This window comes from Triticum urartu, chromosome 2A, assembly GCF_056163025.1.
Source record: "Triticum urartu cultivar PI428250 chromosome 2A, HENAU_Tu73, whole genome shotgun sequence".
Taxonomy (NCBI): domain Eukaryota; kingdom Viridiplantae; phylum Streptophyta; class Magnoliopsida; order Poales; family Poaceae; genus Triticum; species Triticum urartu.
The window spans coordinates 16967300-16993024 of NC_141874.1; the positions used below are offsets into that span (position 1 = coordinate 16967300).

Sequence of the window (25725 nt, forward strand, 5' to 3'; positions counted from 1 at the left end):
GATAGCTCTGAGTAGAGATACCAGATACGTATAATGGAGCAACAATTTAGAATAGCTCCAAGTAGAACAGTTATTTGAAATGGCTCCAAATATAGCGTAGTAGCTGCATCTACAAGATGACATAGAGATTTGCGAAGTACATACGGATCTGAAAGATTCAGACCCGTTGACTATAACATCTCTCACAAGCATAACATGATCAAACCCAGAACTCATCGAGTGTTAATCACATGGTAATGTGAACTAGATTATTGACTCTAGTAAACTCTTTGGGTGTTAGTCACATGGGGATGTGACCTTGAGTGTTAATCACATATCGATGTGAACTGGATTATTGACTCTAGTGCAAGTGGGAGACTGTTGGAAATATGCCCTAGAGGCAATACTAAATTAGTTGTTATTATATTTCCTTGTTCATGATAATCGTTTATTATCCATGCTAGAATTGTATTGATAGGAAACTCAGATACATGTGTGGATACATAGACAACACCATGTCCCTAGTAAGCCTCTAGTTGACTAGCTCGTTGATCAATAGATGGTTACGGTTTCCCGACCATGGACATTGGATGTCATTGATAACGGGATCACATCATTAGGAGAATGATGTGATGGACAAAGACCCAATCCTAATCCTAGCACAAGATCATGTAGTTCGTATGCTAAAGCTTTTCTAATGTCAAGTATCATTTCCTTAGACCATGAGATTGTGCAACTCCCGGATACCGTAGGAGTGCTTTGGGTGTGCCAAACGTCACAACGTAACTGGGTGGCTATAAAGGCACACTACAGGTATCTCCGAAAGTGTCTGTTGGGTTGGCACGAATCGAGACTGGGATTTGTCACTCCGTGTAAACGGAGAGGTATCTCTGGGCCCACTCGGTAGGACATCATCATAATGTGCACAATGTGATCAAGGAGTTGATCACGGGATGATGTGTTACGAAACGAGTAAAGAGACTTGCCGGTAACGAGATTGAACAAGGTATCGGGATACCGACGATCGAATCTCGGGCAAGTATCGTACCGCTAGACAAAGGGAATTGTATACGGGATTGATTAAGTCCTTGACATCGTGGTTCATCCGATGAGATCATCGTGGAACATGTGGGAGCCAACATGGGTATCCAGATCCCGCTGTTGGTTATTGACCGGAGAGTCATCTCGGTCATGTCTGCATGTCTCCCGAACCCGTAGGGTCTACACACTTAAGGTTCGGTGACGCTAGGGTTATAGAGATATTAGTATGCGGTAACCCGAAAGTTGTTCGGAGTCCCGGATGAGATCCCGAACGTCACGAGGAGTTTCGGAATGGTCCGGAGGTAAAGAATTATATATAGGAAGTGCTATTTCGGCTATCGGGACAAGTTTTGGGGTCACCGGTATTGTACCGAGACCACCGGAAGGGTCCCGGGGGTCCACCGGGTGGGGCCACCTGCCCCGGGGGGCCACGTGGGCTGTAGGGGGTGTGCCTTGGCCTATATGGGCCAAGGGCACCAGCCCCAAGAGGCCCATGCGCCAAGAGATGAGGGAAAGGAAGAGTCCTAAAGGGGGAAGGCACCTCCGAGGTGCCTTGGGGAGGAGGGACTCCTCCCTTGGCCGCACCCTTTCTTGGAGGAAGGGCCAAGGCTGCGCCCCCCCTCTCCCTTGGCCCTATATATAGTGGGGGGGAAGGGAGGGCAGCAACACCTAAGCCCTGGCGCCTCCCTCTCCCTCCCATGACACATCTCCCTCCTCCCGCAGCGCTTGGCGAAGCCCTGTTGGAATCCCGCTACTTCCACCACCATGCCGTCGTGCTGCTGGATCTCCATCAACCTCTCCTCCCCCCTTGCTGGATCAAGAAGGAGGATACGTCGCTGCTCCGTACGTGTGTTGAACGCGGAGGTGCCGTCCGTTCGGCGCTAGGATCATCGGTGATTTGGATCACGACGAGTACGACTCCATCAACCCCGTTCTCTTGAACGCTTCCGCGCGCGATCTACAAGGGTATGTAGATCCACTCCTCCCTCGTTGCTAGATGACTCCATAGATTGATCTTGGTGATACGTAGAAAATTTTGAATTATTGCTACGTTCCCCAACAATATGAGCATCACATGCATCAACCTCCTATAGTTTATTTTCCAATGTTTGAAGGGGTCGGCTCTTTGATACAAAAGTTTTGAATATTACGCTTAGTTCAAAGGAGTAGTCTATGTTGTTCAAAATAATGCTTGTGGCTTTCATTTTCAGTCAGATTTTGATGAAGTTCACTGAAGGTCAGTAACTAAACCACATACATAGAAGGTACAACCAGCCGTGAAACGGGGCAAAATGTGACACATATTTGGCTAAATTGAGTAAAAGTTGGGAACTTCCGCTAAATAGGACAAGAAACTTGGAGAGCCCACTCCCTCCCACCAGGGTTAAGCCGCCGCCGCCAGGCCGCCGGCTCGCGCGCCCCGGCACTCCCCGCTCCCCTCTTCCACCTCCCCCTCCCGTTCCCGCCCCTGCGCCGCCTGGCCGGGGTGGCGCGCCCCTCCCCTTTCCTCGGCCCCCACCCCTGTGAGATCTCCCCCGCCGCCGCCGGCGGGTGCCCCGACGCTGGCCCGGGTGCTGCCGGCAGCGGCGGGCCCTTCTGTACCCGCGCGTTCGTCTCCTTCCCGGGGCTGGTGACGGCGGCGGTGATGCTCAGCTGGGCGGCGGCCCGGCGACCCGGCGGTAGGCGCGGTGGCAGTGCTGCCCTTGGCAGCAGGGCGGCGTGGTGGCGTGCGGTGGCCGGCGGCGCGTCCCCGGCCCAGATCTGGGCCCTCCCGGCCCCATATGGGTCCTAGCGGGTCGGTCCCCGGCGTGGCTTCATCGTCGTCTGGGTGGTGAGGTGGAGGAGCAGCTCGGACGGGGGGAGGCGATGTCGACGGCGTGCCTGCTGCAGCGTGATGGGGGGAGCTTTACGGGCATGGAGTCCCCGGACGGGCCTGTGGGCCCACGGGCCTGGTATGCTCCTGCTATTTTGTTCGGTCGGCTACCGTCGTTGACGGTGGAGGTTGTGTCCTCCCGCGTGTCGACGGTGCTGCGGCCCCTAGTCCCGGCTCCTATCCCTTGTTGTGCAGACCTCACTTCGTGGTGCCATGGTGAGACGGTGTGGAGGCTTCTTGACCATGGCGCAAGATGGTGGTCAGTTTGGTGGCAGGCTCTGGAGCACCCGAGGTAAAGGTTGGGATCGGGGGAAACCCCTGTTGGCCTATCCGACACCGACGCGGCGATGCCGGTGGGTGCCGCCGGACCTTCCTGGAGGGCGTCGGGGGCAAACCTTCCTCTCGTCTCGTCATGTACCTGGGAGAACCCTTAGCAGCAGCGTCGTCATCGTCGCGGTCCTTCTTGGAGGTGCTGATTGGTACCGGTGCTTCGGAGCCTTGGAGCTTGGTGGGAGATCTTCGGTGGGCGCAGTGGTCGTGAAGCTTCTTCATTTCCGTCGATCCACCGTGTCGGCATTTTTTTCTCTTGTCGTTTCTCTTTCGTTTCTTTTGAGTGGGATTGTGCTGCTTCCGTCCCAGCACCTATCCTTAGATGTATCGGTTGGTTGCTTTGGAATACAAAACGGGGGAAACCCTTTTTCTTAATAGGACAAGAAACTTGGGGGTAAAAGATGGAATTGACACTAATTTTTATAAAGTGCATTAGCACAGTGGCTTAAAAACTTCATATTGTCCGTTTGGTACACATACTGCATTAGATAGATTTGTTGCCATTCAATCATGAACATCTTTCCACGAGGACCAAAAGTATAGAGCTCTGAGTTACCTCACGTTCCCCATATCATTTCTTTAGTTTTGGCTGCTCCAGACAGCGACCGCTAATGTCACATGGCGAGCCTTGTCTTGTCTTGTTCTGGACATTGTTTTTGCGGGAGTGTCTTGTTCTGGAATTTGCAGTCAGAAGTGAAGTAAACAGCTACCTCTCGGCTGCACAAAGGAAATATCAGGTGCTTCCATCTTTGGGGTGCTATGCTCCAATTTCAAAACATTAATTTTAGATGTTTCAAAAATTCTGGAAAATATATGAATGTTCTCAAGGAATATGACTACAACCCTGAAAAATTTCAGGTCCAAATGCACATTGAGAAACAACAATGTGAAATCGAGCATGAATAGTGTTAGAAAAACATAAAAGCAACATTTGACACTTATTCACATCTGAATTTGTCTTTTTTTGTTTCTCAATGTACATTTAGAGTTTGGACCTGAAATTTCTAGAAGTTGTAGTCACATTCCTTGTGAACATTCACATTTTTTTATAATTTTTTGAAACATGTTTTTTAATTGAAACGTGGGGAGCACCCCAAGAATGGGAGCACCTGATATTTTCCCTGGGTGCATATGCGTTGCTATCTTTTTTTCTCTCGCAAGAACACTTGTGTTGCTATCGACTGCACATGCCCTTGACATACGCCTCCCAAATTCAATAATATATGACTGATCAGTCAATTTGAAGCCATTCGTGCACACGCTCAGAAAAGTCACATGTATACCACTTGTTATTATGAGTTGTGACATGGACGTGTGAATACTGACATGATTTGCCGACGAGCAGTCGCTCGAAATACCATGGAAGTCACTCAACATTCTTCAGCACATGTTTCCATTGTCCTTTATGTGGTGGAAACAAAATAGTTTTCCAGCTGCTCGGCTGGAATTAGTGCTAGTTTGGGCCCTTATGTTCGACTTGGACGTTTGAATGGTGAGTTGTGTTCGGAAAATCTTGGAGCGAGACAGCGAGTGAGCTGTGTATTCTTCCACTCATGTGTTTTTTGACTTCTGGTTCCTTGTCATGTTGTTTTAAAGATTGACGGTTTTGTGTTTTTCTGGCAGCGCTTGAAACTAATGCATGTGGTCTGTCGGTCATTTTGCATGCATGTAAAAAAATATATTAAGTAATAGCTTATACTCTCTCCGTTCCGAATTACTCGTCAAGAAATTGATGTATCTAGATGTATTTTAATTCTAGATATATTCATTTCTCCGACAAGTAATTTGGAACGGAGGGAGTAGCTGTTAAATAGTGCAATACGTTACCACAAAATTGGATCCTTCTAACAGGTGGCAAGCTGTTCCAAGGCAAGCTGCTTCCGGCTCCTGTGGTGCTTCAATCCCTATTTTCTGTTTTTAATTAAGAAGGCGAGAATAAGCAAGTTGGAATATAATAATCAAAAGTAGGAAAAATCACCCTCATTCAAGCTGTTTGCCAATCGTCCCTGCCTCAATCGATTCCAACTCAATAGGATGACCCATATACTAATACTTGGAAGAACAAAGGCCGCAAAAGTACTATTAATATGAGCATCACACATACATCAACCTCCTATAACAAGATAGAAATCAAGGGGAGACTTGCACGCACACGACTCGCGACTCGCACGCACACGAGCCTCGATCTAGCGCCGCCGCCCCACCCAACATCGCTGTCGGATCCCTCCACCACTGTTACCTTCCCCCGGTGCACCTTCCTCCCCTGCCGCACCTTTCTCCCCTCGCCGCTGCCTGAGGCGCCCTTCGGCAAAGTCCGGATGGCTCCAGGAAGGCGGCAGCGGGGCCCTTTTCCGGCCGATCAGCACTAGTGTAGCGGATGTGATTCATCGATCCGGGGCTGCGGCCCCGTGGTGAGGCCTGCCCATCGGTTGTGCAGCGGGGCGGGCGGGCTACCGAAGGTCGGCTTGGACGGCCAGTGGACCACTGTCGGGTTCGGGCCACGACAGCGATGCCTCGGCAGTTGACGGCGGCACTTTGTCTGCTGCCTAATGTCCCTTCTAGGTGTGCTCCAATAGCGTCGGATTTGGTTGTGCTGGCTAGCTAGCCGGTCACCGGTTTGTGGGAGGAGCGGGAGATGGAGATCCAGATCGAGATAATTCCTAGGTCAGTTCTAGTCGACCAGGGCGACGACGCCCGTGGGTGTCGATATTCTTCTTGGAGACATCATTCAGGCCCGCCCTACCTCTTCCCACCTCACTTCTTCTCGAGTGAAAACCTTAACTGTGGTTGGCGGCGGCGATGCTCAAGGCGTCGTGTCCTTCCTAAAGGCATCACTGTGAGAGCTTTGTGATGTTGGCACCATTTGAGTTCGTTGGCCAAATGAAGTGCCCTTCTTCCTCCAGGGGCATGTATTCCGGGGGAAACCTAGATCTGGGTCTCCGGATCAGATGACGATGGATACTGCGGTGCCGTCCCCCCCCCCCCCCCCCCCCCAGGGAATTGTTTGGGAAAATATCATATGGAAACCAACATTCAATGAAAACCGCGAGAAGAAAATGTTTTGAAGTTTCAAAAAATCTGAAAAAAAATATGGGATGTTAATAGGGTGAGGTTTTATTGCCACGCAAAATTTCAAGTTAAAACACATTACGAGATGTGAGCTATGAAAAAGACAAAACCAACATTGAATAGTGCCAAACAGGAATGTCATTATTCAAGGCTGAATTTGTGTTTTTTATAGCTCACATCTTGTAATGTGTTTCGACTTGAAATTTTGCGTGGCAATAAAACATCATCCTCTTAACATCTCGTATTTTTTCAGATTTTTTCCAAACTTTAAATATGGTTTCCACGAAGTTTTCATTGAATATTGGTTTCCGTATAATATTCTCCCGGCATTGTTTTGAAACAGGGGTTCACTGGAGGGGCCAATGGATAGAGCAGTGTTGCATCTACCGCATTAAAGACCATGGGTCTCGGTGGCGTGGAGCAGTGGAGTCTTGGTGTTGGACACGGTTTGATGAACGCGCGCAAGCTGGTGGTGTTGTCTGGCGTCATGGTGACGTCGACGGGAGATGGTTCTGGCAAGGTCTATGCAATGATCCCACCTGAAGATGAGATGGTGGAAGATGGCGACGGCGGATCCTAGAGGGTGCACATCCGGTGCACGTTGCGGGACGCTTAGACCGGTTGATGCTCTCAGCTTCTCAGGCGGACGGCTTCTTGAGGTCGCTGGATTAAATCGTGTTCGTTGATGCGGTCAGGCCACATCTTTATTCTTGTAGGGGTTTGGGTTTATTTTCATAATTATTTTGTCAGACTTTATTGAATAACTTAATAAAGATTGGCGCATGCATCATTTTAATACAGAGACGGGGTAATCCTCCTTCAAAAAACATCAACCTTAAATATTTGAAGGGGCCGGGTCTTTGAGAAAACAATTAGTTCAGTTCAATAGTGGACCCAGGGTAATATAAAATTGTAACTAAGCGTCTCTCTCTGTCCTTGATGCCAATTAATTATGGCTATCATTCCCTCCACACGGACTAAAACATTCCATTTCATCAGTTTTCGCGGCTTCTGTGAGCCACCGCTGCAGTTGACGAGACTCGACTTGTTCTCAACTTCGCAATCAGAAATGCCATCGGCAGAGAAACCAGATACCTCCCGGGTGCACATGTGCTGCTAGAGACTGCACGTCTTGATAAATGCCTCCTGAGTGCAGTGCACTTGAAGATAATTTGAATACGTTATTCATGCACAAGTTCCGAAAAGTCAAGTCTGTACGACTAATTATCATATGCTTTAAAAAGACTATTTTGGAAATCATTGATTTTTTTTAACTTTGGGAAGGTTTTCTCTTCACAAGAAATTGCCCATACGGAAAACATTCAACAATGTTTACTCTATTTATTTTTCAGAAATTTTGACTTTTTTCTTCTATTTTCCTTAATTTTACTATTCATGGCAGGTGCAAGCAACAGATTCTATATATTTAAATAACTGATGCCCACTAACTTTAATTCTCTCAACATATAACCATGCCAACTCACCAAGCCGGCACCATGGATGGGAAAAGACTTTATCTTTAGCATTTTCATGCATGCCACATATTTAATATGTTACGTAGATTACACTAGCAATGATGACTCTGAAATCTCTGAGAACGTCTATATTACTTAGGCGCCAACCATTTAGTTAGTCTTTTTATTTACAATTTTTTACCATCTCATTAGTAGTTTAGTTAAACTCGCCGTTATTACTGCTTTCTAGGAACCAATATAATATACTATTTTCAAACTACATTTTGGGGTGTGAATGTAGCTACCTACTCCCTCCGTTCCAAATTACTCGTTTCAGAAATGGATGTATCTAGAACTAAAATATATCTAGATACATTTATTTCCGCGACGAGTAATTCGGAACAGAGGAGGAGGTAACAACATGAGCACTGCTACACGGATGACACTAGTCCAGCCGAAACATGCACGACATGCCCATCACACCATCCATTTGCTAGTCTAGACAGCAGCATGCGGTGGGATTACCTGTCGTGCATGTGTCGTTCAGCGAAACGTCGTCCGCGAAGTACTTCCGTAACAACATAGTTGCAGGCTTGTGGTTGTGATTTCGAGCCACCTAAGATCTGGATGCTGGATCCCTGGATCCACCACCCAATCACCACATCTGCACGGCTACAGTCCGACCTCCCCCGTCAATAAGATTCACCTTACCATGCAAATATGTATGGATATCCTATATAATAATAAGTAATAAATAGGTCTCCGTTCCACCATTCTTTTTCTTTTAACATGCACACATGTCACCACAACATGAAAAGAAAAACACCTTAACATGGAAATAAAAATGTCCACCTCAATAATTAGATAAATATATCAAAGAATCTGTATTTTCAATATTATTTCTAGTATTATTAAACCGAATACTGTCAAATTTTATTTGAAATATAGTGTAACCAATTCTCTCAGCACTGCATGGAATGTGTCATGTAGCTAGCTGCAAGAGTAACACGTGGACAGGCCCATAAATTTGCAATACAGGGCTGAAGAGATTTTATTTTATTTTTTGAGAAAAAAAACAGACGAGTGCAAAAGACTGAATGTCAAAACAAATACTACACGGAAACATACGTACGTCGTGGATTGCAACAGGGAAAAATATATGGAATAGACTGAAGGCCACATAATGATGTACTTAGGTGCGATGAGTTCAACTCATGCATGGCAGCTAGCAAGCTAGCTAGCTCCGTCCCCTCAACTCATGCATGGCAGCTAGCAAGCTAGCTAGCTCCGTCCCCCCTTTGCTGCCATGAGATCGTTGACGAGGCGGTGCAAATCTTGGTGCGAGGAGCCTCCTGCGATGGCGGCATGAGACTTTGAGGCGAGGTCCATTACCCTTGTCCTCATAACGTCCCCAGGTCCTCCAGGATGCATGAATGTGAGCAATGCCCGGGCCACATCGTCGGCCGGGATCACCTCATGTTTCTCGTAATCCTCGCTCCGTAAGCCAGCGCCATGCGGCCACAGTCGGTCCCCGATACCTAGCACATCTGCGATTAGCCTCTCGTTGACGAACTGGTCGTGCACCTTTGGCCATGTGAGCATAGGCACGCCGGCGGCCACCGCCTCTAGGACGGAGTTCCACCCACAGTGCGTCAGAAACACGCCCACTGCGGGGTGCGCAAGTATGGCAGTTTGTGGAGCCCAGGATGTGATGATGAGCCCCCGGTCCTCGACACGCTTCTCCCACCCTTTGGGCGGAGTCCACTTCTCGGCCGCCCTGACCACCCACAAAAACGACTTCCCCGAGGCCTCCAACCCAAGAGCAAGTTGGTCCAGCTGAGCTTCCGACACGAGGGCGCACGAGCCAAAGGACACGTACGCGACCGAATGGTCCGACTTTGTGTCAAGCCAACGGATGTACTGTGACTTTGAGTCAGCAGCAGCATCCGTGGGGCTGTGAGAGGATTGCAGTTGTGGCCCTACAAAGTAGGAGCGCTGCACGTACCCTTGGCGCATGTACATGTCGCAGTACTGCTGTTCCAGGCCTGAGAATGTGTTGACGGCGAGGCCGAAGCAGGCAGCTTGCATGGAATGAACCTTGCCGAAGACATATCGAAATATCGATAAGTCGGGCAGCTCGGTCCTCGGGATCCGTATTTGAGGGGTCGGGAACGGAGGGGCCGTCACCATGTCCTCTCCGTTGATCGCGGCGTCGTCCATCATGAGGTGGCGCATGGCGAGCATCGTGAAGGCGCCAGTGACATGGAACGCGACACATGGCACGTCGAGCTCGTCGGCGATGTCGACGCTCCAGGTGAAGAGCATGTCGGTGAAGATGGCGTCTGGAGAGTGCGCCCGGACGAGCGTCTCGTGCGCGGGGCGCATCAGGGGTTCGCTCGAGGCGGCGATGTTGATGCGCATAGAGTCCGCCTGAGTGGCCGCCTTCCCAAGGTTCTCGACACCCTTGGGCAGGCCCTCCACCGTTGGGAACGGATAGGTAACTATCTTGACAGCTGCTGCGCTATGGCGCTCCAGCAAGGACTGGACGATTGGAACGTTCGCCGGCGTGACTGCGATGATGGCTTCTACGGCGGCGTTTGGCGGGCTAGACGCGGCGAGGCTAACGGCAAGCTCGGTGAAGGGGTGGATGTGGCCAGTCGCAAAGTGGGGCAAGAGCAGGACACGCAGAGTCTTGCTGCCTTTGCTAGTGGTAGAAGAAGCCATCTTTATTTCTTTAATTTCCTACTAGGAGCAGAAGGCTGTGCTATGGGTGGCTCAGCCAGGACGAGCATTTGGCCTATTTGTAAGCCGACAAGCTGTTCGCTGTTCTCTGATTTTTCAACCAACTGTACAGTGACAAGCCCCATACAAGAATTTTCAAATTAACTGAACTACTTTGAGGGTGACATTATATACACTGCAGACAACTTATTTGAACGGTATAATTGCTCTTATCACCATCACCATTCAAACAGAAATGGCCATTCAACGGTATAGCTCTGATGACCATTCCCATACAAGAATTTTCAAATTAACTGAACTACTTTGAGGGTGACATTATATACACTGCAGACAACTTATTTGAACGGTATAATTGCTCTTATCACCATCACCATTCAAACAGAAATGGCCATTCAACGGTATAGCTCTGATGACCATTCAACGGTATACTTCAGAAGATTCCACATACATTCCACAAGTTTCAACGGAAAACAGAAATTGCCAGACCATTCGACGGAAAACACGGAAGATTCCACATACATATGACCATTCAACCATAGAGGGAGTATCTTCCACATATAGGACAAAGAGGAACCATACGTCAAAACACATGAGAGGAAAAATGCTTTACCATGGCCAAGATTTATCATGTCACCGAAGACGTCGCCGACAAACCACGAGATATATGCACATGACTTTTCTTACCTCCTACACAAGTGACATTGACTTAACTATCCGTAGTTCAGTACAAGTCACTCAATGTACACTCGGACTACTGATTTGTCCACAAGTTTACAATCATCCATCTACAACAGTACAGATACACTTAACTTAAAGTCATAAATAATTCTACAATTATATGAAGTTCTGTACAATCATATGGAGCTAAAATCATAATTGATTGTAGAGATTAAGTGGTACATATAATTTAAAATATTACTTCATGACTTCTTCACAAGTATTCTCATCTAAAAATTTGACTTTAAAAAGCTTATCAAATGTTGCGCATATTACGTGGATCCATGGGCGGATCCAGCATGGGGGCCATGGCCCCCATGAACATTTTGCAAACAAAATTTTACCAGTACATATGTATGTCCATTATCTAATCTTGTACTAGGCTAATAATAACCAGATACATATAGAACCAGGATTTTGCCGAACATCATTCGGAGATAATTAGCGTCCGGCCCACTCCACTTTCTATGTGTACTTCAGCCTACATCATAATAGTAAACAAAGCCACGAGGACTACAACTAGTTACTCCCACTCTTTCTCCTCAAAAAAGTTACTCCCTCTCTTCACCAAAAAAACAGTTGCTCCCTTCCTTCCAAAATATTTAAAGTTCTGGGTTTGGCCTAAGATAAAAAAATTTAAGTTCAACAAAATTTCTAGAAAAATATACTGACTGCTACAACACCAAATTAGCTTCACTAGATTCATCAAAATATTTCATATTGGTAGAATTAGCAAATTTTCAGATAAAATTGGTCAAACTTAAAAAAAATTGACTTAGGAAAAAACTTCAAATATTTTGGAACGGAAGGAGTAGATCATAAACAATCTAAAAAAGATAGGTCGCGAACGCACGACAACACTGGCGGTGAGCCAACATGAGCGATTGAGCAAGCACGGAACAACATAGTACAAGCTCAGTGAGGTCACGCATGGAGTTCGGCGGCGGCGGACGGTGCGAGGTCATGCGTTACCACGTGGCGCGATCACGAGCTACAGTGTAATTTTTGTTTGAACTATTTGGATTGTTTTTTTGTTAAAATTTGTACCAATATGCCAAATTATGATGCACCAAACTTTATTAACTATTTGTAATGTGATCGACAATAAGCAAATTCTTAACGCTTGTAATGTTGCCCACGGTTGCCCCCACAATGCTCGAATCCTAGATCCGCCACTGCGTGGATCATTCTATTAGTTTAAAAATGACTACAATCACCCCCCCCCCCCCCATCTAGGTACGACCCTAAACCCAAACCAGTTATCGGTTCAAACGCCTAATGACTGCAAGCGCACGGACACTATAGTATCTTTTGATGAGAGTGATATCCAAAGGTTAATAGAACCCCTTGAGCAAATGTTGAGTTTTGCCCCTTTCCTGGAACTAGACTTGCCATGGGTCCTAACTGCATTTGCTGCCAAGTGCAAACATATAAATATGCTATTCATTATCGGCTTTTACAAAAACAACTAACCGAGAATGTATCTTAAAACTAAACTACAAACTAGAAAGTAAACGGATAATCAAAAGACATGAGACTTTATGAGATTACTATTACCGGATAAACCCCACACATCCATCACCGTCCGACCTAACATTTTGCCGGTGTATGACGGTAATTAAGGGTCTCCCCATGATTTTTTTATTTATTAGTCACTTTTTTCCTATCAATGAGATTTCACTCTAACAGCTAGTTTAGACGCACATTATAAAAATTCAATAAAAAGAAACGCCTAGCCTCGTTAATTTTTGGCAAGATCGGCTCATTGACAGAAATAGCTAGCAAATCAATCAATAGATGATTCATATATTGTTTGAACCATAACTTATGGCCCAAGAAAAAATGGTCGCGTGAAGCAACAGAAAAGGAGCACTTAATGCTAAGTATTACCTCTGACTGGGTTTATTAGTACCCTTTGTATTTTGTGTTAAATTTTAACCATATATTCGACTAGCAAAATATAAGTGATATGTCACAAAAAAATTGTTAGAACTTTATTGAAAGTACTTTGCAATGGTACTAGTTTAGCTATATATTACTTATATATTCCCAGCCAAATATATGGTCCAATTTGACTCAAACTATGAAGACTAATAAACCCAGACGGAGGTAGTAAAACCCTGTCAACTGTTCCCACCAATGTATTGTAAAAAAAAGAATAAAAACAGTCCCATGAATGAATGTATTGTCAGGTGCTTGACTACTATGGCCACATGCTCATGCATTAGTCATATCTATAGAAATGAGAAACTGCACTGAATTTGGTAGATATGCGAAATGCTAATTTATTTTTGGGGACATGAAATGCTAACTAAATTAATCTATTAAAGTGAGATGAAAATTATTTGCCACACAATTCTTGTAGCAATTACACTATCTATAAATGTAGGAATTTATATACAATAATGCAATTTTCACACACTAGTACAATTCACATACATACATTTTGTAAAATATTTAAACGTTCAGTTAACCCCCCACCCCCACCCCCACAATATCCACACATAGACACAAATAAAAAGAAAACCCGGCTAAAAATAGAAACAAAGAGTAAGTAATAAAGAAATGGAGTTTGTAAGGAAGAAGGAATTAGTGGCATTGGTCTTACCCAAAAGAAAAAAAGAAAAAATAATAATGACAAAACTTGCACACAATTAAATCAGGAAGTGCACTTTTTATTATATGCAGGAATAAGCATACATATACTGGATTTATTTTTCTTGCAAAAATAATGTTTTGTACAAAATAATAAATTACTTGCATTTATACAACCCTTACTTTAATAAGAAAACGTTAAATACAAACTTAAAACAAATGACGACAAAAAATTCCATACAATTCTTACAAAAGTGCACTTTTTATAAATGAAAGAATAAATATATGGTAGTGCAATTTTCACACTGGTATAATTTACATACATATTGTATAATATTTATTTGTAGACAGAAAAGCACACACACACACACACAATATTGACACATACATAGAGAAAAAAAAGGACTAAAAAGACAGAAACAACATAGAAAGAAAGAATAAAGTAAAAAATCAAGTTCTCTAATTGGAAATAAATTAGTTTTTTTGGTATTACTCTTCAAGAAGATAAAAGATGAAAAACATTAGTGAAACAAATGATAACTGGCACACAGTTAGGATAGAAAATGTGCATTTTTCATAACGTACAAGAATAAGCATAACATACACTATGGATGCAAACATAGAGTATTCTGACGAAGACTGAATAAGTGGCACAAATGTTGCCCTCAAACAATAAAGAAAAATGAAAACTTAAAACAAATGATGAGAAAATTTTGCCACACAAACTAAAGAAAGTGCACTTTTCATACATGCAAAAATAAATATAAAAGAATGCAATTTTTGCACTTTATTATAATTTATATACATACAATATAATACCTATGGGCTCAATTACATATACGAACACATAATGTTCAACATACACAGAAGGAAAAAAATGACTCGACTAAAAAAAGAACCCGACCCACAAAAACAAACAAACAAAGGGGTAATATGTAATTGGCTTGTTTCACATTTTTTAATTGGAATATGTTAGTTCCACATACGAAATGCGAAGTGTTGAAATTTAATTGTGTTTCAAATGTATCCAAGATCGGAGTTTTAAAGGTCTTGGCATCAAGAGGTTCGAATATATAAATTATTTAAATACAAACTTACGGTTTAAAAGATATGAATGTTTTAATATTGCTAACACTACTAGGAAATGGCTTATAGGTGAACCCAAATGAATGGTGGGCGTGGCAGGGCACCCGCCACAGCTATTTTTGGGAACAAGCAGTGGGGGGTGCTAAAAGGAGCTCGCCACGGCTACACAGGTAACAGTGGCGGGCACGACTGGAGACCCGCCACATCTATGCAATTTCTAATTCCTTCACGGGTGACAAGAAGTTGTGGCGGGTGAGGTTGCGGGCCCGCCACAGTTACCTTGCGTAGCTGTGGTGGGCAGCTATTATTTCCCACAACTATATTTTGGTACCCATGCGCCAAAAAAATTCAAATCTTTTCACAGCGCAGGTGGCAGGTTCTTGCTGTCGCCCGCCACAACTATATTTGGTCACGTTGGTGCCTACCGCGCATCTACTGTGTGGCGGGCTCTGCCCTGCGCCCGCCACTGTTATACATGCCCTTACCACCGCACCCCCACCCACAAAAGTTAGATCCCATTGCCCCACTTTTCTACCCTCTGTCTCGCCGTCGCCAACGTTGTGGAGTCGTCCGTCGCCACCGGCGAGGTCGCGGTCCGCTGCCTCGAACTACGTCGACGAGCCAATCTTCCCCGTTGGTCGAGCCGTATGTCCCTGCCTCGAAGTTCGTCGGCGCCGTCGTGCAAAGCTATCTCGGACTACTTCCCCGTGACCGCAGCGCTATATAGTCTGGCCACTTAGCGCTATTTAGCGATTACCATTGGGCCCAACGGCAAGCATACAGCAGACGCTAAGCATACCCGCCGTGCAATAAACAAGGCACGGGAGGACACGGAGGCGATGTCGCACGCTGCCGAGCTTGACCGCCTGGCCACGTCGAGTCCAAGGGCTCCTACGAGGAAGAGTAGGCCATGGGAGACGGTGGCGCCTCGGGTCCATAGTAGGCCGGACGGTGTCCCATCGCCTACTCTATCTTGCCGGTGACCAAATGTTCACTTCGTGGGTCCCATGGCAGCTGGACATGGACGTGGACCAAAACAAAGACTTGGAGGGGACGAGTACCGCCGAGAATTTTTACTAGATTTATGTTGCATGTCCGGTTGTAGAATCAAATATTTGAGAGTGCTGGCGCGTTTACACACGTTCAAGGGCGGTCTTTTCTACGTCCGGTCACAGATGCTCCAAGCGACCATAAGTAGGTGCTGCTGCCGAGGCTAGAGAGAAGATTCCACATCCAGCCCCATGGGGTGATGCTATGCCATCGGGCGCTAATATCTTGCGAACATTATTCCTCTTCCTTGATAGACCAAACATGGGCATGTGACAGTTGCATGGATCTCAATATAAAATATCCCATATCCAACCTGGGATCAAATTTTCTAAATGGTACGTATTGCAGTATTTAACAACCATTGCTTACTTTTCTTTAGATACATGGAAAATGACGGAAAGAGACACTGGCCCAACCACGCATTTTTTTTCTCCGACTGGGCCCAACCACGCATTAGTCAAGCGCTGCGAGAAAAAAACACAGAACCAGTTTAAAAAATACAGAGCAGTCAATCTTCGACATAACTAGAAAAGGAAAAACATCAGTAGTCAAAAACACATGAGTGGAAGAATGCACAACCCGCTCGAAGATTTTCTGGCTCACTTTGACCGAACGCAAGTCACCATTCGCACGTCCAAGTCACAACTCAGTGATGAAGTTGTATGCATGTGACTTTTCTGAACAATACAAGAGCCTTCAATCTTGTACTCCCTTCATAGTAGTGATGTAAACGCTCTAATATTAGTTTACAGAAGAAGTACATATCTAGACAAGGAAAAAAATGGAAGTCAAAAACACGTGAGTGGAAGAATACACAACCCGCTTCAAGATTTTCCGTCTCACTGTTCGTCCGAACGGAACTCACCGTTCCAATCTCCAAGTCACAACTGACAATGATAGGGGTCTATGGACGGTGCAAGTGGGGCATGGGTAGATATAATCACGAATATAAATGTTATATTCATTTAATACAAAAAATATCATTTTGCATAATCACATGGACCAAGAAATATATTAGTTGTCGCTAGGTGGTCCACGGACCTAGATGAAATTTTTGTTACTTCTGATTTCGCTATACTACCATGATAGATGATGAATATATTAAAATTTTCTCCTGCAAAAAAAAACATGAACTCAGATGTCAGAAGTTTAATAAGCCCAAAATACCCGCTGCAATATATTGGAAAACACTTCTTTCCAGAAAGGATGAAGTCCCCTGGCCTCTGCATCTACCATTGAACATAGTATTAATTTTACATGTCTTGCAGACGGCAAAAATTGAGCCCATGCGAACTAACATGTGGTTGGATGGTTAGGAGAACAGTGGTATCCCCAACCCATTAGAGTTCAAATCCTAATGCTCACATTATTCCTGGATTTATTTTAGAATTTTCGGCGATGCATGTTTAGTGGGAGGAGACATTCCCGTCGACTACACGAGGATGATATGCCAGTTCAGTCTCTCGAAAGTGCTAAGAGGGATAAGGTATGCATATATATGTTCATATGGATGAGTATATACACGTATATATGAGCACCTGCGTCTGTAATGTGTTTAAAGAAATAGAGCCCACGAGATTGACGGTTCCTTGTCTTGTTATGATAGAGATTACGTGATACACTTACACAACACCAATCCCAATACTCGACCACAATCCAAATCATCTGAACAAACCCTACGGTACAATCTTCGAATGGCTACACCTACAAACATGAGAATGTCGCGTCTAAAGGACCACACACACATCTAGTGTGTTGCCAAGCAAATAACTAACAAGAAACTGGTAGATCTTTGATTGTTGAAGGCAATATCATTACAAGATTTTCATATAGACAGAAATATATCACATACTTCCATTAGAATCTGGGTCTTAAGTTGTCTTTGAAGACCCATCAACTAGTTCCCAATCATTGTCAGCCAAATTGTTGGAGTGGAGGCACACTTGGCGGATGGTGGTCACTCTATCCTTCTTTTCGCAGATACTACTATACTCTTTATGGAGCATGATCTCCAAAAGGCTAATCACTTGAAGCACATGCATTCAGTGTTCAAATAACGGCAGTGTCTCAAAATCACCCCTCCTCTCCTCGGTCACGGACCTCCTCTCCTTGATTGTCGTCATCCTCTCCTCGGACTCCCCCTTGTCCTCCATTTCATTGGCCTTCTTGTTTTTCCTTTTTCTTGGACACCTCCTTCCTTTTTGCCATGATTGTTGTCCAAGGATTCCTTGTAGTCATTGTCTCCTCACTTCTTCCGCTTTTCCTTGCTCTCTTCATCCCATCGGGCCTCTTGTAAGCAATGGAATTGGGAGTGGGGCTTCTTTTCCATCCTTGACACTTGATGCATCATCATCGATGTCAGCTTGTTTTGAATCTCCTTATTTGAAATTTCATTGTTTTCTCCGTTCTTCCACTTCTCCTCATTTCCAATCACTGCCCAACCATGTAGCAAATTGAATCCCTTGCCTTTCTTTGACCATCTTTCCATGCATTTTCATCGACCCTAAGACAATTATTGAGCAATGTTGAAGTACATACCACAAGTGAGATAACAAATTAGTCACAAATGCATTCAAGAAATGAAGAAATAAATGATAATTGCAAAAAAACAATCACCTTATATCCAACATTTGTACCACTCGGGTTGAGACGATCAGCTTGTACCAAGCGTGCCAACCACTTTAGCAATCCACCGGTATTGTTTTCCTTCAATATTAGAAGAAACTTCCAATTATTACATACCACTAGTGTTGCATCTAATGAAGTACTCATAGATATATTTCCAATAACTTGAAATTGGTTCCTCACAACCAATGATCGGTCCAAGACTAATTTTCTTTCGTGCTTCACACAACAGCTTTTCTTATTTCGTAGTGTAATTTGCTCCTCTCCACTTTGGAGTTGCATAAAAAAGGCATCCTATCCCATGTCCAGAAGGTGCTCTTCTTGGGAAGCATATTCTTGAGATACAAAATCTTGTGATGGAAATTCTGATACAATAAAATTTGTTGAAAAAAAGTTTATCATCCACACCACATACCTTAAATTTGAAGAAAATACGCACACATCACATCAAAACTGCATACAAAATGAAAAAGGCCATGAAAATCCATGAAAAACTGAAAAATGTTTTTTACCTCCCAGTCATTTCACCTAACATGTTGGCCATGCCGCCAGTTTTGGCAAACGGGTGACATCGGCTCTTCCTCGTGCAACGGTATGAGGAGATGTCAATAGACCCTTGCAATGTTGTAGGAGCCAATGACGCCATGGGAGGGATCAGTGGCGGCGCGGCTGTTGGCACAGTTGATCACTGCCTTCTTCGCGGTGGCCAATGGATCTTTTGGCATTATTTTGCCCTCTAATTTGCATGATTTGGATGAAACTAACCCGGACAGATGCTATTTTCAGCATAATATTCAAGGTGTTATTTTTGTGCAGAAATAAAAGTGCTCAAAATTAACTAGGGAATTTTGAGGATTTTTTTTGGAAAATAAGAAGACCGAAGGAGCAAAGAAGTGCTTGAGGAGAACCACCATGTGGGTCCCCTGGCAGCATGGGGTGATCGCATGGGCCGCTCAAGCACCGCGTTTCAACAATTCTTTTGCTTATAAATCCCATATTTCGTAAAAAAATCATAGAAATTCCTACATTTTACGATACAGAGCCACCACACCTATGATCTTCCATCATAGATCCTATCTTGAGTCTGATTTGGGCTCCGAAGAGGGGAATTCATCGTCGTCGTTATCACCAACCCTTCTCCAACAACAATCTCATAATGCTTCCTCCCATGTGTGAGTAATTCCCCCGTAGGCACATGGAAGTAGATGGGAATTAGATGATCATTCATATATAATTGATGTCAGATTTGTTAGGGCTTGATGCCTGGTATCCACTATGTTCTGAGATTGGTGATGATATGACTTAATTCTTGTTATTGCTACTATCATTATTATTGTTTCACTAGTTGATATCATATTACTTTGCTACTAATAAATTGTGCCAAGCATGTTACCTATACATGTGTGGTTGAATTGAAAACTCAACTGCTAAGCCATGTAAATGTTTTTTAGCTCCCCTTTTGTCGAATAAATAAATTTGGGTTGAAATACTTCCCTCGAAGACTGTTCCAATCCCCTACACTTTTGGTTCATTAGTGGCCTCTTACCGACGAGCTTATCTTCTTGCGGGGGAGCCTTGGAATCGAACGCGGGATCGTGTGATGCTACCCTACTGGTCGTGGTAACAGTTCCTGGGTGTGCAAGCTCTTGGCTACAGATGACCTTCGGCTTCTTCCCATATGTGGTGGGAAGTAAAGGAGGGATGGCATCGGGAGAAGCAGGGAGGCCAGTGATGGCGCTGGACTCATCAGGATGCATTCCATAGCATCTCGGTGGCTGGTGGCAGTTGCAGCAGGGGCCATTCTGCCGTTGGGAGTTTATTGGGCGGTTGTGATTCCTCCAGCAACGTTTTTGGTTTTTGGTCTGCTGCTAGTGGTGACCCTAATATATCAATCCTTTTTTCTGCACCAAAAAATGTTGTTTTATCCGATTTTCAATAGTTTTCTCACACTACTTAATTTTGTCATTAGAAATTTCAACTACTCGAAAATGTCATCCTTCCACTAAGCATGTGCTAAAAAATGCAAATCGGCACCATTGTTGTTTGGTCAAGGGCAATTGATGGTAAAGTGATTGAAATAGACCTAGGCCCCATTTGTCGGGGCTCCACTATAACCTGTGGGCCCTAGTTTTCAACTTCATTTTTTGGTTATGCACGGGGAGGAGCGGAGACTGCGGATGAGTGGAGACCATATAAGTTTTTTTTGAGGAAAAGCCAGCATGGCGGTTTATATTTCATGTGGGAAAAGGGCTACATCATTTGAGAGTACATCAAGCAAAAAGTCCGGAGTCTCGTTCTGCCATAAAATAGTTCTCGAGTGCTCCGACTTTGTAGCCAGTAAATCCGCCGCCATATTGGCCTCCCTAGGGCAATGACAGAAAGAAACATAAATGAAATTACGACATAAGAAGGTACATTCCTCATAGATGGCTGCCGCTGGACCCAAGGAATTCCATCCATGTTGCATGATTTCGATCACCTCCATACAATCAGCTCGGATCTCCACCTTGTTGCATCCAATATTATTGGCGAGGATTAGCCTGTCCTTGAGTCCTCTAGCCTCCGCCGTGGCTGCATCCTCGACGAACGGAGTGTTTGACACGGATGCCGCTATGAAAACTCCCGCGGAGTCACGTATAATAGCACCTATTCCACCAGTGCCGCTATCAGCATCAAACGAGGCATCGACATTTAAGCTGACGAATCCCTCAGCTGGTTTTGTCCATCCATGCCTCTGGATCCGTCCTCCTCATTGCTTCTTTGCTCTCATAAAATTCTTGGTCAAGGTTGCAATCGCCTGGGCCGAGCGGGCAGGCTCCTGGATGGCCTCACCATGGGTGAATCTCCAGCGTTCCCACCAGATATACCACACGGCCACCGCCAGAAGCTCCTTCCTGCAAACATCTGGAAGGGACGGAACCGTGGCGTTAGGCATCAACAGCAGGTCGCCTAGGACCGATGCTCCTTCCGACTCGGTTTCACAAAGCTCGTTCATAGTGGAACTCAGGCCAAGCTTTGCCCAGATCTCCTGCACCGTGTGGCAATGAAAGAAAGCATGACGAATACTCTCGCAATCTGACTCACATAATGGGCAGTCCGAAACTGTAATCATATGTCGATTTTCCAAAACACCCCAGCAAGGGATTGCTCCATACAAAGCTCGCCACACATGCACTTTAACTTTTGCCGGTACTCGAAGCTTCCAAAGAATGCGCCAAACTGGACTAGTACTTGAAGACAATATTGAGTTTGTTTGTCTTAACTTTCGTCCGTGTTGGTGATCCCACTCCATATGGTAAGCTGTCTTGACCGAAAAAATTCCAGTTTTATTATAGTGCCACGAAACAAAATCCTCCATCATCCCCGTTGCAAGGGGTATATTCAGGATACGGTTTGCATCAATGGGCCAAAAGATATGTCTGATAAGGTGTTCATCCCAACATCGATTCTCCATGTCAATCAACTCAGAAACTTTAGTAAGAATGATATTACCTCGTGGGGTCATAACCTTTCTGTTTGGGCTGCTAGTCACCCAAGGATCATCCCATATGTTTATCTGTGTGCCATCTCCCACTCTCCATATGTACCCTTTTTTTAAAGTCTGAAGACCACTCCACAGGCTCTGCCAAGTGTAAGAACCCCCCTTCTTGAGATGGCAATTTAGTAGGTCTCCATCCGGGAAATATTTTGCCCTCAAAACTCTAGCACACAATGAATCTGGCTCTGCTAGTAACCTCTAGCTCTTCTTAGCTAGGAGGGCCAAGTTAAAACAGTGCACATCTCTGAACCCCATACCTCCATTGCTCTTTGGCACGCACATCTTGCACCATGCGAACCAATGCATGTGCTTCTTCTCCTCCTCATCCCCCCACCAGTATTGTGACATAGCTGCTGTTATCGCATTACAGATTTGTTTTGGGAGTTTAAAAACTAGCATGGCATAGGAGGGGATGGCTTGTATGATAGCCTTCAGCAACACTTCTTTTCCTCCAAAGGAGAGCATCTTCTCCTTCCATCCTCTGATCCTATTCAGAATTCTATCCACTATGTGTTGAAAGCAGTCCAATCTCTCTACCCCAACAATCGGGGGCAGCCCCAAGTACTTGTCTGTTAACGCCTCTGCCATGATGTTCAGAATAGTGCACACCTCCGCCCTTACTTCCACCATAGTACACGGGCTGAAAAAAATGCTTGATTTTGCCTCGCTTACCAATTGACCCGAGGCAGTACAGCAGTCATCAAGGGCGCGTCAAAGGCTCGCTGCATTGCTAGCATCTGCTCGCATCAAAATGAGGGAGTCATCCGCGAAGAGAAGATGAGAGACTGACGGGGCATCCCTGCATACTTTCACTCCTATCAAGTCACCAATCTCCTCCTCATGAGTAAGCAAGCTTGAGAGTCCTTTCACACAAATCAGAAACAAGTAAAGGGATAGCGGGTCTCCATGGCGTAGACCTCGCGAAGGGACAAAAAAGTCTGTGAGAGAATTGTTCAAACACACTTGGTATTTTACTGACCGTACACACTCCATAATGAGATCAACCCAATCTGGTGTGAAGCCCAAGCGAAGCATGATTCTCTCCAGAAAAACCCACTCGAGCCTGTCATAGGCCTTATGCATATCAAGTTTTACCGCACAAATTCCGAACTTGCCCGTTCTCTTCCTCTTGATAGCATGATAAGATTCAAAAGCAACTAAAAAGTTGTCCGTAATCAAACGCCCGGGGACAAAGCCACTTTGATTGGGTGAAATAATGTCGGGCAACAAGATTTTTAGCCTGTTTGATAGCAGTTTTGAGATCACCTTGTAAACGACGTTGCATAGACTTATCGGGCGGAACTATGTGATTACCTCCAGATTCTCCACCTTTGGTATGAAGAACAATTGTGGTGTTATTCCATCCTTCTGGTATTTTCCTGTTATTTACTGCCAGCAATACTTCATCAGTTAAATCCTCCTCAATTATGTGCCAGAACCTCTTGTAAAAAACTACATGTAGCCCATCAGGACCTGGTGCCTTGAGGTCACCAATGTTATACAACGCTGCTTTAACTTCCTCCCTGGAATAGGGCTTCATTAGTTCCTCATTCATTGCAGCTGAGACTCTGGGTTTTACCTTGTCCAAAACACTTTGGTCCAAAATAGTGCGCCACATGCCCCTTAAGTTGGTCCTCATCCTCGATCCAGTCCCCTGAATCTCCTTTCAACTTCTTGATAAAGTTCTTCTTGTGCCTCCCCATGGCAGCACGGTGAAAGAAATCCGTGTTTTGATCACCACGGCAGAGCCAATCAGCACACCCTCTCTGCATCCAGTATATCTCTTCTTGTTCAAGTAGATTCTCAATCTGCATATGTAGTTCGTGTTGTCGAGCCACAGCCTCGTCCGACAGCGGGCCCTAAAGCACCTCATTCAACTCTTTCTGCAGTTTCCTTAGCCGGGTAGGCGGGCCTTTTAGGGTCTCTTTATCCCAAGTGTGCAAGGCTACATGAATCTCACCAGTCACTTGTGAGTAAGGCTCGATCCCCCTGGATTTTGCCCTATCCCAGGCCGCTTGAACAATCACCTCCACGTCCTCCTCCGCAAGCCACCTGGCTTCAAATTTCCTCGGTCCCGGCGGACCCCTTGGTTGTAAGCCAAGCTGAAAATCAGTATCTATTAAAAATCGGTCGGTGGTCTGATTTATTAAACGGTTCATTTGAGACCCCATAAGCTGGGAATAGGTCAGCCCAAGAGCTACCTGAGACAGCTCTATCAAGTCTCTCCCGGATTCTCCCTCGACGCCAGCTGAAGATGTCGCCCGAGTAGCCGAGATCATCAAGCCCACAGTCGCTCAGCGCGCTGCTAAAGGCCTACATGCATCGTTGGGGGTGTGCCGCTCCCGCATCTTTCTCATGGGATTGTAATATTTCATTAATGTCCCCTGCCACTAACCATGGCAAATCATCCAAGGTGTGCAGACCACACAAATATTCCCATGACAAGTGTTTACGGTCATTACTTGGCTCCCCGTAGAACCCTGTGAAGCGCCAACCCGCATGTGTCGCCTCCTTTATTCGTATGTCTATATAGTTTTCATGAACAGCCCGAGAAGAGACTCCGAGGCTAGTTTGCCAAAGCATGATCAACCCTCCACTTTTGCCATCACTTTCGGAAACCTCCATCTCATCAAACTCCAGCCTCCTTCTTAGTTTTCCTGTCTTAGCCGTATCCAGGTGTGTTTCAGACAGGAACAACACATCTGGTTTTATTCGCTCTTGGATCCCCAAGAGCGCCTGAACTGTCGTAGGTTTACGCATCCCACGGCAGTTCCACACTAGAATTTTCATTGCAACCGGTCGAGCCCCTTCTCGGAGCTCGCCGATAAGTTGTGGCTGGCATCCATCACAGCCTGGTTGTCTTTCTTTGATCTCTTCGAATCGTGCGATGAGGTATCCCCATCCTCATCGTCCTGCTCTGTAGTCTGCTTGCCTTGTGAGTGAACCACTAGCGCATTTGACATAGCATGTGGGCACTCCTGTGATTGACCTAGCAGCACTACTGCAGGGGCTGCTGGATCCGTGAACCCCTCCTCGTAAGTGAGCCTCTTATGTCCAGAGAAAGTGTCTCCAGTCGTCCCCCTACGGGATTTGATAGGGCTAGTCGCAGTGTCTTTCAGATCATCATCCTCCGGGCCAGTAGCCTTCCTCAGACCCCCGGCTGTGGTCCTCTCTGTCTGCCTCCCCCTCGAGTTCTGACCTGCTTGCCTCCTCTCTCCCGGGCGAGGTGCTAATATAAACTCTCCCCACTCCATAGTCTGCAGATCATGCTTCCCATTACCATGCTCGAGGTATGTATGACCCATATAGCCACACACATAGCAGAAAACTGGCATCTTCTCGTATAACACTGAGTAATATACCTTCTTCCCATCCTTTGTAATAGAGACGTATCTCATCAGTGGTTCATGGATATCAAGCTTAACTCTGACCCTTACAATCCTTCCCTTTCCCCATCTAGGGTTTAGCATAACCTTCTCCACAGTTCCTACCTTTTTTGCCAGCGATCGAACTACGTTCTCCTTCCTGTAGAGCGGAGGGAGATCTACAATTTGGATCCAGACTGCCAGTTTGTCCATCACGACCTCGTCATATCTGGAGTATCCATCATACTGCTCAATTAGCAC

At 45.3% G+C, this 25725-nt stretch overlaps 1 protein-coding gene across 1 annotated transcript; it reads right to left on the bottom strand.

Moving 5' to 3' along the window:
• Positions 1–8756: 8756 nt before the first annotated feature.
• On the bottom strand, positions 8757–10532 carry LOC147982958 (UDP-glucose flavonoid 3-O-glucosyltransferase 7-like). The gene has a single exon (XM_087542758.1). It carries the CDS (start codon positions 10468–10470, stop codon positions 9028–9030), a length of 1443 nt encoding a protein of 480 aa, XP_087398884.1. The 5' UTR covers positions 10471–10532; the 3' UTR covers positions 8757–9027.
• Between the last annotated feature and the right edge of the window lie 15193 nt (positions 10533–25725).

Excerpts from the sequence above, each read along its gene's own strand:
- LOC147982958 (XM_087542758.1), bottom strand. The coding sequence starts at position 10,470 with ATGGCTTCTTCTACCACTAGCAAAGGCAGCAAGACTCTGCGTGTCCTG.